Source organism: Staurois parvus, unplaced genomic scaffold, assembly GCF_062004578.1.
Source record: "Staurois parvus isolate SC_StPar_1 unplaced genomic scaffold, SC_StPar_1.0 ptg000090l, whole genome shotgun sequence".
NCBI lineage: Eukaryota > Metazoa > Chordata > Amphibia > Anura > Ranidae > Staurois > Staurois parvus.
This window is the reverse complement of record NW_028317886.1, coordinates 19199954-19215548: the sequence shown is the minus strand read 5'-3', so window position 1 is coordinate 19215548 and position 15595 is coordinate 19199954. Positions and strand designations below refer to the sequence as shown.

Genomic DNA, 15595 nt, shown 5'->3' with positions numbered 1-15595 from the left:
CCCAGAAGGTGGTATCCCAGCATTCCCGCTTGTCTCTCACTCTTATAAGGAACAACCCCTTGTATCCTTACATACACAGGGCAAATTAATCCCATTCTTGTTGGACTCTGGGGCAACTCGTTCGAGTCTGAGTGAGGATTATTATAAGGGAGAGGTAATGAATGCTGAACCTTCCATGGGAATAAATGGGATACTGACCAAGACTTATAAAACACTTCCAATTTTTGACCCCATACAGGGAACCACTCTGCTAGATCACTCATTCAGAATCATACCCAATTGTCCAGTTAATTTGTTAGGGAGAGACCTCATGGGAGAGTTGAACATCAACTTGAAATCCACAAAGAGAGGTGGTATTGTGGCTCACTCTGCCAAAATGCCAATCATCCCTGCCATGACAATGATTACTAAAGAAGACCCCTCATTTCCTGCTGGAACAATTAATGACAAAGCCATGGGCTCAGCCTGTGTTTCACAAACAATACCCTTTGTCAAAAGAAAAGGAGGAAGGAATAGCGCCCATGGTGGAACACTTTCTCAAGGAAGGAGTCCTTGAAGAGGTGATTTCACCATACAACAGCCCAATAAATCCAGTTAAGAAGCCGGACGGCTCTTACAGATTTGTGCAGGACCTGAGGGCCATTAATGATCTTGTGATTCCCATTGCCCCAATAGTGCCTGATGTACCAACACTCATTTCCTCCATCCCAGCTGATGCTGAGTTTTTCACAGTGATTGATCTGACAAATGCATTTTTTTCAATCCCTGTTGCCAAGGAGACACGCCCAATTTTTGCGTTTCATTACAGGAGAAAGACCCTTACTTAGTGTAAATTACCGCAAGGGTATGTAGATTCGCCTGTGGTCTACTCTGTTGTCCTCCAGGCTACCTTAAAGCCATGGACTCCTCGCCATGGTTCAGTTTTGGTTCAATACGCAGATGATTTGCTTCTCTGTAGTGTTAATCGGGCAGCCAGCCAAGGGGATAGTGTAGATCTCATGAACTGGTTATGTGAATGTGGTCAGAAAGTGTCTAAGAAAAAGCTACAATGGTGTCAGAAAACTGTTGAATACCTTGGTTTTGTTCTCACAAAAGGTGAAAGGAAAGTCAGCCACAAAAGAGCTGCGGCTCTTATGGGTCTGCCCCGCCCATTGACCAAGAAAGACATGCTCACCTTTCTTGGTATGATTGGTTACTGCCGCCAATGGATACCTGACTGTTCCTACTATGACAACATTTTGAGACAAGCCACAGGTTCAGAAATGTCAGATCTTGTGAAATGGTCAGATGATATGTGCAATGCTTTTGTGTATCTGAAAAATGCTATGGTAATAGCCCCTGGTCTTGGTCTGCCCGCATATAATCAAATGTTTCATCTGTATGCTAGGGAAAATTGTAAAACTATGGCAGGGGTCCTGGCCCAGGAGCATGGAGGAAAACTCCGCCCTGTTGCTTTTTTCTCAAAAATGGTTCCAGTACAGGTCCAAGGCATGCCTGCATGTCTCAGGGCACTAGCATCATGCGCTATGGTGGTCCAAATGGCTACGTCACTCACTCTGGGACATGAGACCACCTTACATACCACCCACAATGTGTCTATTCTACTCAAGAATATACATACCCAACACATGTCAGCCCAGAGACTTAGTGGATATGAGGTTATACTGTTGTCAAACCCTAAGTTGAGAATAAAATATACCTCTCCCACTTCAGGTCCAGCTCCAATTTTGAATGCCTTATTAGGCTTAAAGGGAGAGCAGGATGAAGTTGTTCCACTGCATGATTGCCTGGAATTGATTCATCAGGACACCTCCCCAAGACAGGATATGTCTTCTGTGGCTCTTCCAGAGGCACAGAATGTTTTTGTAGATGGCTCTTGCTCGAGACCCACTGACACTGTTTACCATGCAGGATATGCGGTGGTGCAGTTGCCAGATAAAGTACTTGAAGCAAAACCCATCCCATACCAGTCAGCTCAGGCCGCTGAGCTGATAGCCCTTACAAGAGCTGTCAGCTTTTTGAGGGTCAGGATGTAAATATTTACACAGATTCCAGATATGCGTTTGGCGTGTGCCACGATTTTGGAATAATTTGGGAAAAGAGAGGATTCATTGCAGCAGATGGAAAATCCATCTCACATTCATCTCTGGTGAAGGCTTTACTCAAAGCCATACAACTGCCAAGATCCCTTGCTATCCTACACTGTAGGGCACACACAAATGAACAAACTGATATTGCAAAGGGAAATGCTTTAGCTGACAAAGTAGCAAAAGAGGCGGCCCTTACCCAGCCTGCCATGATCCAGATGCCAATGCTCACCCCTGAAATGCCACTGTTGGATCAAACATTGCAGGATTTACAGACATATGCTACCTCAGAAGATATTAAGCAGTGGAATGCAGCTGGTGTGACAAAAAATCCACAAACTGGACTTTGTGTCACAGAGGGGAGACCATGCATTCCAAAGGCCAGTGCACCTCTGTTCATCTCACAGTATCATGGAGTAGGTCACAGGGGATGGCAGGTTACATGTGAACTGCTGGATAATGATTTTTTCATTCCTGGCCTTCCCTCTTTGGTAAAATCATATGTGTCTAGATGCATTACATGCATAAGGAATAACCCAAACAATCCTCACAAGGCAAGACATGAACACCTGACATACCCATCAACACCTTTTACCCACCTACAGGTAGATTTTACACACATGCCAAAGGAAGGAAAAAGACAAGAATATCTTTTGGTAATTGTGGACATGTTTAGCCGCTGGGTAGAAAGCTTTGTAACCACAAAAGAAGATGCCCAAACTGTAGTGAGGATCCTCACACGGGAAATTATTCCCAGGTGGGGATGTCCACTCCAGATTAATTCTGACAACGGTCCAGCATTTGTGACCAAGGTATGTTAGGATTTGGTGAAAACACTCAAAATTGAGTGGAAGTTTCACATTCCTTACCACCCTCAGAGCTCAGGTATAGTGGAAAGGATGAATAGGACCATCAAGGATAAAATTAGGAAAGCTACTGGAGGTACCTATGCAAACTGGAAGAAAATACTGCCTGCAGTCTTGGCAGAGGTAAGGATGACTCCTTCTAAAAGGACAGGTTACTCTCCCCTTTGAGGTTCTAATGGGTAGGCCCTTTCCCACTCCCTGGGCCAGACAGCCACTCATGGTAGAAAGAGGGGATTTGGAATTGATTCAGGAGGAATATGTGAGAAAACTTATTGAAACTTTGGACAAGGTTGAAAGAAATGTTGCTCGCACCTTTCCTCTTTCTTCAAAGGAACCAACTCACTCTTTCCAAGTCGGGGACCGTGTGGTGATACAAGCCCTCCATAGGAATCGGAAGCAAGAGTATCCCTTTGGGCCCCCCACTTCTGTGATCGCTGTCACCAGGACCACTGTCCTGACTGAGGATTCCAAGGCCTGGATCCATGCCAGCCGTGTAAAAAGGGTGAACCAAGCCCCTAAGAAGCAAGACAAAAGACACAGATACAGAAGAAGAAAAAGGAAGTGAAGCCGGTGTAAAAGTCTTTGAAGAAGATGACCTTTCTGATGCTCTCACAGAACTCTGGGCAGACATTTTGCTTCCTCATACTAGCAGCCCTGACTGTGTTCCTCCCAGTATGGACAATAACTAACTGCATTTATCACCCAGATGATTATGGAGTGATTAAGAGTATATGTAATACCTCCATCCAAGCTAGTGACCCAGATAATGCAGAACCAGTGCACACACAAAACCATAGTACACAACATTCTAGTGTCAGAAAGAAACGAAGTTTAACCCGCACTAAGAGGAGGATGAGAAGAATGTCCTTTGTACAAGATAAGGGATGGGGGTTACAGGAAACACCAGTCTTGACTACTGAGGATGTAAATCAGACCATAGTGTTTACTCTGACTAAAAACCAGGTGTTTGACCCGATTAAGTTACTTATGATATTGGACCTTATAATGTGTACATGTGTGGGAGGAATAAGCCATGTGGTTACTGGGAGAATATATGGTGGACAACAGACCCTCATAAATGGGAGACCCAATCAGCTAGAATTCCCCTAGAGGACATAGGCACCTATCAAAGAATCTCTATAGCAAAAGGCCAAGGGAATATCATTTTCACAATAAGGAACCCACAGGTCAGAGATAGTGGGGAATATAGGTTGGGAATAACTTTGTCAGGAACAGACCCCTGGGCCAACCTCATATTACAGGTAAAACCCTCCCCAAGAGTCCATGTCAATACCATAGACAATTCATTCCCCAAAGTTAGGAATCGACTGGATAATGAGGTGACAGGAGTAGTGATGCAATCAGAAGACAGATTAAGCATTGAAACTGGTTACTCAGACAAAAATGAATGGATTGAATGGGTGAGATGGACCACTAAAAGTAAGGGACAGGGAGACTGTTTCATGTGCCAATCCCCGCCCCCTACTTGCCACAGTTCCTTTGTTAGAAGAAGAAACTAATATGTCCTGCCTAATTAGAATGTATAAAGATAACATCACTGAGAAGGAATGTTCTGATTTTGTTAAGAAGTTCCCTGTTACCGGATTACGAAATTTACCTTTGGCCTCTAAACCGGTACCAGGAAATTTTACCCGTTTTGAACATGATGATGCTAAGGGTAAAGATTTAGGTACATTCCCACCTAATTACTGTATTAAGACCATCCGCACCTACGCAGAAGGCTACCGGAAGGAATGGTTTCAGGACCACCATCAGCAACTGTCAGATGTGTGGTGGCTGTGTGGAGATATGAGACTCAGAGCCAGACTCCCCAGCAGATGGAAGGGAAGCTGCGCTCTGACCCATCTTCTCATGCCTTTCTTTATGATCAAAGTAGAAGATGGGATAAGAAGCTTGCCCATCTTGGAAAAATCCAGATCTAGAAGGTATAAAAAATGCACCCCGTGGTTCCTTTGATAATAGAGTTTACATAGATGCTATAGGTGTACCAAGAGGAGTCCCTGATGAATTTAAAGCTCAAGACCAGATTGCTGCAGGGTTTGCCTCTATTGCTATATGGGTACAGCCTAACAAAAATGTGGATTGGATTAATTACATTTATTATAATCAACAAAGGTTTGTTAACTATACTAGAGATGCTCTAAAGGGGGTCTCTGCCCAACTTGATGCAACATCCCTTACTGCTTGGCAAAACCGCATTGCTCTTGATATGTTATTAGCTGAGAAAGGAGGGGTATGTAAAATGTTTGGTTCCTACTGCTGTACTTTTATCCCCAATAACACTGCTCCTGATGGAAGCATTACTAGAGCCCTTCAAGGCCTCCAAATGTTGTCTGAAGAATTGGCTGAAAACTCAGGAGTAGAAAATCCACTAGCTGGTTTATTTGAAAATTGGTTTGGTAGATGGGGAACTCTGATGAAAACTATGCTGATTTCTATAGTAATGGCTGCTGCAGTATTAACTCTGTGTGGTTGCTGTTGTATCCCCTGCATCCGAGGTTTAATGCAGAAACGTATTGACGCCACCATTACTAGAACCATGTGGAATCAGTATCTTGATAAAGGACCTACTAAGGGCCCCAGGTACCAACCTGTAAAAAAGGTGTAAGGTCACGTGCGTGACCTAAGAGGGGGTTTGAAGGAATTAGCCTTTCAGCATTACTATACCGCCATTTTGTCCCTCTGAGCCAAAGCTCCTCCATCTTAGAATCAGTATCCATCTTAAAACTTAGTCAGTACTTAAAGATGAATTTGTGTTTTAAGACTGTTTCTTACTTTCGATAAGAGTATAAGGTTCCTCTTTTCCCTTCAGATGTAACTTCCTTTTTTCCTCTACCTAGCACAAGACTGAAAGTCTGCGGTGGGCTTTTTCCTGTTGCAAGAGTATTAATAACTTTAGCCAGTGTGAAATAGGGAAATTGTCTACTTTCTATACTAATGCTTGACGCACATAATAATTAACATAAATGCCAAATGATTGGGCATTACTGACGTATGTAATATTCTGATTGGTTAATACATACCTGTCAATTGATTGGTTCTTATATTTCTATGTATTGTTTTAAGTTTCATATATAAGTGTAAACACGGAAGAATAAATTCAGTTCCTTCTGAGATACCACCTTGTGTCTGTGCATTTTCCTGTGTCTCAAAGGGGGCTCCAGGCCTGAGGACAGACACTGATCAAGGCCAGGGGTTGACGGGGGTCAGTGGCTACAGAGAGGAACGGGAGCCAATTCCTTTCATCTCGGGAGACACAAAATCATTAAACTTTTACTCAGCATCCTCTGCACCTGACAGCAGCACTCATGCACCCTTCCCAGCTGCGCTCCCCCCTCTCCACTTTCTGGAAGACATCCCAAGTTTGCTGACAGTTAATGAGGTCTGAGCAAGCCAGGCAACCCCACTTTGCCGTTTTGTACAAGCTTGTCCTCTCAGCTGTGTACAGAGAAACCCCCTAGGGTGCACCCAGCTGTCAGTGCTTTTTTCCTAATGGTGTACTTACGTGCCAAGATAAAAAAGGACATGTCCTGTGCCCCTGTCCACTGCTGCAGCCACAAGATAGACTGAGAAGCGAATGGGAAAAAGACGGCTTCATTCCCGTTCCAAGATGACTGCCACCTCCACGCCTCTGAAAGGTTTCCACTTTTGCCCGTGTGCACACACCACATGAATACAGGGGAAAGCCACAGAATTTCTTCAGCTCCTAGCAACGCGTAGGAACCAAAGAAAACTGCACACCATTGCCCCTTGAAGAAGAACTGAGAGACATTCTAGGTAACCTAAATTATGATCCCCACTTAAATGGCCCTCATACTGCAGAAACACTTACCATGTCTCCCTGCAGGATTCTGTCCACAGAACAAGGACCCAGTCTTCATCCATCACAGTAGGCTGCGTCACTCTGGACACTCAGGGACTTGATCACCTTTTTGGGGTTTGCTGCCTTGGACCTGTACAGCACCCTACCAGTGACACCCTGGGTCAGTTATGACTGTGCAGGGTCACTTACCTGCAGGGTCCTGCACCGACAGGCAGCAATACAGACAACCTCCATGTCTACTCCCATTGTAGTGGGGGCCCGTGTACCATCCATTTTAGTGCCCCAGCTGTAGGAATGGATCTGGAAAACCAATCTCCTGATCCCTTCTGGAATCGAGAACCTGGTACTAGCATGCATAAAACTGCACTTCAACGACCATCATCTTTAGACACTGGTAAAAAAAAAACCTGAGGAACTGAAGAAATGTTTGAGTAGGAGGTGTTATATAGGGAAATTTCCTGTCCATTTTTTTTCTGCCAGTGCCCATTTACCTATAGGTGGTACATAACCCAGGTAGTCATGATGTATGGCCTGCTCTGTCACATGATGTTAAAAAAAAAAAAATGGTTTTCTGTAAATAATTTTAAAGTGTTATCTGGAGTTTGGCATCAATAGTGTACTTAACTCTCGCAATCAACATGGACTATTAATATTCCTTATGCTGCTAGCATTAGTAAATAGATAGGAAAGGATATCATATTTACTTATTTTAACTTTTTTTGCATTCCTTTATTTACTTTCTGGATTCCAAGCCTAAGCAAATGATGTCATACATCCCAGGAGTCTTCAGGAGGGGAGGTAGGGCTTCTGAGCTATGTCAGTGCTTGAGCCAAGGACAGATGGATTTCAGGAAGTAACTGCTACATGAATCATGTGCCCTTACTCAAGATGGCCACTGCCAGAAATGCCAGGAGGAGTTTTTCAAAATGATTTCTCAGCAAAAAAGCATGGATCCATGAGCCATGGATGGATGGGGGAGTTTGTTTTGAATGTTAAAAATGAATTATATAGCATTTTTGGTTTGCGGTACTCAAATGCAGTGCAGTTCCACTTTAAAGTGTTACTAAGCCCACAACAGTAAAATCAGTATCTGTATGCAGTAAAGCATACTTGTTATACTCGCTGTGGAACCTAAGGGGTTAACCCTCCACATTGTGTAAAAAGGCTGATCCTGTCTTCTCTGGTCCTCCCCTTCTACTGTCCCTAATCCATCTGCTGATAGTACAGAGCTCTAGGAGTCACTCTGCACATGCTCAGTTTTGTGTAGAGTTGTTTTTTTTCCCCTTTTTGCATGTGATCAGCACTGTCCAGACAGAGGGTCAGGGGTTATGCAGCCTCATAGAACAGTCAGAGAAGAATGAAAACTTCTCCGAAAAACTTTAACCAGTGCTCTGCTAGACACTGATAGAAGTCACAAGACCGGTATATATTGCGGATGAGAAAAAGGTATTTAGCAGTTTATATTTGACATTGTTATTTTGGTTAAGAAAACAAAAAAAAAACAAAAACAAAGGTTTAATGTAGCTTTAAGGTACAATCCAATATAAGCTTACTTGATTAAACTCCTTTCATGTTGTGAGTTCTGCCTATCTGCTGGCCAACTCTTTCCACAACTTCCTGGATTACCTGCATGCTCTGCAGCTTCTCCTCCTTCTACCTTATCTACCAGTAGTGATTCCTGTACTGACTCTGCCTCCTGAATCTCCTCCTCTGAACACCTCTGCAGTTCAAAAGGCAGGTTCTATGAAATATGTGACACAGCTTTGCTTGCTCACAGGGCATAGTGAATGTCACAGAATTCAAGGAAATAAATGTGTGGGGACCTTCACTAAGTAAATTTTCAATCTTGATTCAGTATAGGAGTAGACTACAAATAATGGAAAGTCAATGTGTAATTAAATTATATATATGCTTTATGTTTACTTTAATTGGTATTAAACTCAAAACAAAACATTTTATATTGCAGCTTACCAATTCTTAGATGTGGTGGCTGCAGTCTTTTTCTAGGTTTATTCTTAGATGTGGTGGCTGCATTCTTTTGGCGACCAGGATTTAGTTTATAAGATACTAAAAGAAAAATGGTTCAGTCTGCTTAACCTCTTGCCTACCGGGCTCTTTTCCCCCCTTCCTGCCCACACCAATTTTCAGCTTTCGGCGCTCTCATACTTTCGAATGACAATTGCGCGATCATGCAACACTGTACCCAGTTTTGTAAATAAGTAATTTTTGTCCTTCATGGATAGGCTGCACTGATTGGCACTGTTAAGGGGGCACTGATGAGCACTGTTGAGAGGGCACTGTTAGGCAGCATTAATGGGCACTCTTAGGAGACATGATGGGTGGCACTGATTCAACTGATGGGCACTGATAGCCAGCACAGATGAGCATTATTGGCCACACTGATGGGGCTACACTGATCACCAGGACACTGATTGTCAGTGCCCTGATGATCACTGTAGATGTCCCCCTGCGAAAAGCCACTTACCGGCTCTCCTCTCCTCATGCATGGTAAGAGTGAGGAAAGTACTGCCGTTTACCTGCATTTCCTATTTACCCAGTGATCAGCTGTGATTGGACAGCTGATCACATGGTAAAAGTGGCTGTGATTGGCCCGTTCCTTAGTCATGTGATCAGCTGTGTCCGAAGGACAGAACGATCACAGATCACACGCAGTGCACCCCAGGGGGCGCGCAGGGGGTGTGTTTCTGGGAGGACTTCCATGAACGCCCTTCTCAGAACTAGCCGACCACACTGTAGCCGTCTTTTGGCTATAGCACGGTCGGGAACTGGTTCAAGTGGTTGTGAATTTCAGACAAAAAGATGAACAAAGCATATCCCCCTATAGGGTGTACTTGTCTCAATCTAGAGCACTTAGTTTTATTTCTGTCTGCTGCCTTGTTCCTTTAATATCTGCATGAGTCCCTTATGACAAGTTATCCTGACACAAAGTAAAAAGAAAACGGGAAGGAGCTCCAGCAGACTGACAGCCTCATCTCTGTTCCTATGTGCTGTGTGAGATCTCCTGACTGAGCCCTGCAGTGTGTAAATGTAGCTCTTCGCCCTCTTTTATCTGGAAGCTCAGACAAACTTTGTAAATTCTGGACTTTGAACAGGTATAGATAAGAGGAGACAACAGGCGAATATAACTGATGTAGGAGGGTTTGTTTCTTTGTCACCTGAGGCCAGTCACTTCACTATGTATATGTGAAGGTGTACAACCACTTCAAAGCCCTGTGTGCTACTTATGGGAACATAAAGGAGGTGAGGAGAAGCTCAGGGTTTAAAGGGTGGGGCATTTATGAGAGACTGTGAAGCAGTACACACTCAGGAGCAAGATTAGTTAACGGTTTTGTGACTGAGGCAGTTAAGCTGAAGATGACCTGGCCTTTGGGACCCCTGGAGCAGTTAGGGACACTAACCCTGCATGTAATAAGATTTATGCGAATAGAGACCTGATTTTTCGCTGCGCACTTAAGTAACACTTGCAGGTCTTGTCCGTTCCCCCCGCCTGTGACTGAACAGTAGAAGCAGAAGCAATGGACTGATAAGCTCATCTTTGCCACTCTGCTCTCTCCACCTATCAACATGCTCTTGGTTAGCACATGATCACAGCAGCAAAGTGGATGGGATCATTATTCTGCTCTTCAATCACATGTTCTGAGTTCTGCTCTACTGGAGCTGCAAGAATGATATCAAGACAAATTAAATGGACATTCTTGGAGGAGGAATTGGTGGATTATGCCGAGAGTGAAGATTGGTGCATCTGCAGAAAACATGACTATCAGCCCTAATTAAAAGGCAAGGTACAAATATACGGGTAAGCAGTTTGTGCAGATACTGGTGGGGATTATAATAAGACTTGGCACATATAGGCACTTGGAGGACTGTGGTGTAATATATTGTCACATTTGAAGACACAGTTACGTGGTGACGTGGACATTTAGTGATTTATGATATTTAATCACGAACATTTATTTAGATTTTTTTTGAATAGCTACACGAAGATACACATGTAATGATTGAACTTTGATTATTTTTGATAAAAGGTTGTGCTGCATTTTTTATGGGTATACAAAAATTAAATAAAAAAAAGTTTAAAATAAAAAAAAAGATAATTTATTTGAAAAACTCCTGTAACACCTGTCATCTGCAAACATGCAGAAATGCATGCTTAGGGTGCACACGCACAGGATACCAACGGGTCACACAACACATGCTGTATATGTAAGAGTGAGTGCAATAATTCTGGCAGAAGAGCTCCTGGTTAACTCTAAACTGATGAGCTGTAAAGGCTTGTCACCTATAGAGTTTTACGGTATCATAGTTTTCTGTGATATCACAGGCGCAAGCAATTTTAATACTTGGCAAGTTTGACATCTGTTTATGCAATGCAAAGTTATCTTTTATATTTTCCGAAAAATAGGTATTATATTGTGTGTATGCAATCAAATTAATTTTATTTTTTTTCCTGAAAATTTGTGTTCAATGAACAGTTGTGCAAATATAATATGACATAACCATTTGCAACTACCATCATTTTATTCTACAGGACCTCTGTTTTTAGAAAATATATAATGTTTTGGGGGTTTAAGTAATTTTCTGCCAAAAAAGAAGATTTTTTTACATGTGTGCAAAAAGTGGAAACATTTACTCTAGAGCTGAACCAGTTAAAGACTGCTTACATTTGTCTACAGAATTATTTAAAAAATTAAAAGGATATAAAAAACAAGGATGTCAAAACATATGGGGAAAAAAAAGCCCAAAGCCATCACAGTTTTCCTTTAACAAAGATTCAAAAGCACTGATCAGGTTATAGGACAGGCATTTTTTTAAATTTGGGGTTTGAATATTTTTATTTTTTTCAAATAGAGAGTTAAATATGGTTGTGCATTTGTAGCAGTACTGCAAACAGTGCTGAAAACAGGCATGATAAACATAAATCTCCTAATTAGTAGTCTCTAGTTGTCGAATGCTTTATCTCCAGAAATGTAACAAGACTAAAGAATAGTAAAGTAAAGCAAAGATTCTTACTATGACATGGCGTGACTGTAAAACTGTACAAATGTAAATCAAACACAAAGTTAGATTTTAAAAAAAATCTCACGTAAAACTCTGATTAAAGCACCAATAGTAAAAGCTCACTCACAATTGAAAAATATAACAAATGTGCTACGATAAACTGTGTAATACAACAAAGTGCATATAGCTAGTTTCTATCTCCATAGATTGTTTCTATTTTGTTTTGAATCCTGCATTCCGGTAAAAGACCTGTGGTGAGAACGAGCTGTGTCTTTCTTTGGAGTCAGCCATATCCCAGCTTTAAAGGGAACATGTTCTTAATGACCTTTTGATTCAAAGGTCTATTGAAAAAGGTGAAAGCATGTCCACAAGGGATAGTGGAGGTCACACTGGATTTGACATGATTTGCACTTAACAGGAGCTTCAAAAGATGTGCATTGCATAGACACTGTTGAGAGTTTTTAATTTTTTTATTTAATTGTCATTCATACAGAAGATCATGTCAATTCTGTATATACATTTAAATCAGGTGGACATTTTATGTGTGGATTTTTTCATGCTACCCCATAATGATCAATATATCTTCCACTTGCACATGTGGATGTATTTATATTTGCTTACACAGAGGATGAATGTTAATTATTTATACTAATAAATAGAGGCTAACTATATGCACTTTATTACATTGCACAGTTTATGCGGCACATTTTATATAATTTTCAAACATTCAAAGTTAATAAATGGTGGTTTTGGCTACAGCTTTTGTAGGTAAATCATAATAAGTGGGTACTGCCAGAAAATAGCTTTAATGGAAAATTTCATATAACCGCTTTGGTCCATCTAGTTGCCACAATAAACCAATCTGTACGCAGATTAAATGCAAGTGGCTTTGGTGCTATATCGATATCACAGAAAACCTGTGGATAAAAAGTCATCTTAGCAGTTACCTTTGAATGTGTGATTGAGATTGTATCCACCCAAACGCGCCATCCACCCCATTCATATTTCACAGCATGATAAAGAAGGATGCGAAAGATGGCATAAACCATTTCTGTGATCTTCTGTTCCTCAATGTTTTTGGGATTAAAATAACACAGCGAAAGCATCCATTCCTGCCACACAGAGCACTGTAGCAAGCTCCTAAAAGTACAAGACAAGGGTTGTAAGCAAAATACGACTTTTATCAATCAAATTTTACACTTGAAGGCTTACAACTAGCTATTGGATCACCCTTCCGTAAAGACATGATCCCAACTCTGTGCCATTCATATTACCCAATAAAATATGGATTTTTTATTTTTTTTTAAAGAAGCAAAAGTTTCACCGTTTCTGTATTTTTTCACACACTGTATGTAATTTTTTTTCCTACATATTCCTAAATAAGAACCTCAATAAATATCCATCACATTACACTGCGGGGAATGTATTTTATGGTTTATTTTAATATATATGCAGATTTGATGCACTAAAAGGTAAATACTTTTTCAATGTGTTATATAGTATGTAAAACACATACCTTCTGTTCTCTCTGCTGTTATTAAAAAGCTTGATCATGTCTGACAAGGACATTCGTCTTACTTCCATGACTTCTTGAGTTGGAGGAGAGTTCCGCAGGAGAGTGGCTATAACTTTTAAGATCACTAGAGAGAGAAAAAAAAAACAAAAACACACAATTTTTTAAAATCTGTTTTTTATTGTGGCGATGTTCGGGAATATGAAGTCTACATATCATATTATTCGAAAAAATAATGCTTTCTGCATCCCTGTTGGTAGGATTATAACTACGTATATTGCACCGGCACTCTCATCTCAAGGGGTTTTATTGTATTGATAATTCTGATCTAGAACCAATGCCATCAGTTGCTTGTTATCGTATACAGTAGCTGCAAACCTTTTTAAAGTGTTACTAAACCCACAACAGTAAAATCAGTCTGTATATGCAGTAAAGCATGCTTGTTATACTCACTGTGGACCCTAAGGGGTTAATCCTCTGCATTGTGTAAAAAGGCTGTTTGAGCCTTTCTTCTCTGCCCCTCCTCTTGTTGAAATGACCACTTGGTACAGACTGAATCCGTAGTCACATTCACATGCTCAGTTTAGTGAGTATTGCTAGAGAGGTTTTTTTTTTGCTTTGGAGAGTGCATGTGACCAGCACAGGGTCAATCAGCACTGTCCAGACAGAGGGATTCGGGGGTTTCACATCCTCCTAGAGCAGAAAGAAAACACCTCCTACAAGCTTTAACCAGTGCTCTGCTGAAGTCACAAGACTGCTCTAACTGCTGATGAGAAAAGGTATTTAGCAGTTTATATTTACTAAAATAATTGCACTTCCATGTTCTGTGTAAGACCAGATACAGTGAATGCAGGGTCCTGGGTTTAGTAACACTTTAAGCAGTTAACAATTGTTACCCTTTTTTAAGACAATGCACTGACTATTTAATAATGTATTCTCTGCATTCACTGGGTCACACAGAAGTCTTGAGATCTCATTGGTGCGGACATACATTGAGAACGGACCAGCCTTGCCCACCAAGACACCTGCCCCTTGATGACCAGCACAAAGGATATATTTATGCCAAAAGCTTAATTATTTGCATAAAAACCTCAACTCCATGAGCTGAACATACAGGTGAAACTCGAAAAATTAGAATATCGTGCAAAAGTTCATTTATTTCAGTAATGCAACTTAAAAGGTGAAACTAGTATATGAGATAGACTCATTACATGCAAAGCAAGATAGTTCAAGCCGTGATTTGTCATAATTGTGATGATTATGGCTTACAGCTCATGAAAACCCCAAATCCACAATCTCAGAAAATTAGAATATTGTGAAAAGGTGCAATATTCTAGGCTCAAATGTCCCGCTCTAATCAGCTAATTAAGCCATAACACCTACAAAGGGTTCCTGAGCCTTTAAATGGTCTCTCAGTCTGGTTCAGTAGGAATCACAATCATGGGAAAGACTGCTGACCTGACAGTTGTGCAGAAAACCATCACTGACACCCTCCATAAGGAGGGAAAGCCTCAAAAGGTAATTGCAAAAGAAGTTGGATGTTCCCAAAGTGCTGTATCAAAGCACATTAATAGAAAGTTATGTAGAAGGGAAAAGTGTAAAAGAAAAAAAAGGTGCACAAGCAGCAGGGATGACCGCAGCCTGGAGAGGACTGTCAGGAAAAGGCCATTTAAAAGTGTTGGGGACTTTCACAAGGAGTGGACTGAGGCTGGAGTCAGTGCATCAAGAGGCACCACACAGAGACAGATCCTGGACATGGGCTTCAATTGTCGTATTCCTCTTGTCAAGTCGCTCCTAAACAACAAACGTCAGAAGCGTCTTACCTGGGCTAAAGAAAAACAGACCTGGTCTGTTGCTCAGTGGTCCAAAGTTCTCTTTTCTGATGAGAGCAACTTTTGCATCTCATTTGGAAACCAAGGACCCAGAGTATGGAGGAAGAATGGAGAGGCACACGCTGCAAGATGCTTGAAGTCCAGTGTGAAGTTTCCACAGTCTGTGTTGATTTGGGGAGCCATGTCATCTGCTGGTGTTGGTCCACTGTGCTTCATTAAGTCCAGGGTCAACGCAGCCGTCTACCAGGAGATTTTGGAGCACTTCATGCTTCCTTCCGCAGACGAGCTTTATGGAGATGCTGACTTCATTTTCCAGCAGGACTTGGCACCTGCCCACACTGCCAAAAGCACCAAAACCTGGTTCAATGACCATGGGATTAGTGTGCTTGATTGGCCAGCAAACTCGCCTGACCTGAATCCCATAGAGAATCTAT

General features: G+C 41.6%; 1 protein-coding gene across 2 annotated transcripts in view; it reads right to left on the bottom strand.

The window, feature by feature from the left end:
• The window catches only part of LRBA (LPS responsive beige-like anchor protein), a 970380-nt gene that overhangs the window by 811157 nt on the left and 143628 nt on the right, over positions 1-15595 (bottom strand). For both annotated transcript variants that reach the window (XM_089670467.1, XM_089670468.1), the window contains exons 20-21: positions 13333-13456; positions 12764-12956 (exon numbers count right to left, since the gene is read on the bottom strand). In XM_089670467.1, the coding sequence (XP_089526593.1) occupies positions 12764-12956; positions 13333-13456 (317 nt within the window). The remainder of the gene's footprint in view (positions 1-12763; positions 12957-13332; positions 13457-15595) is intronic.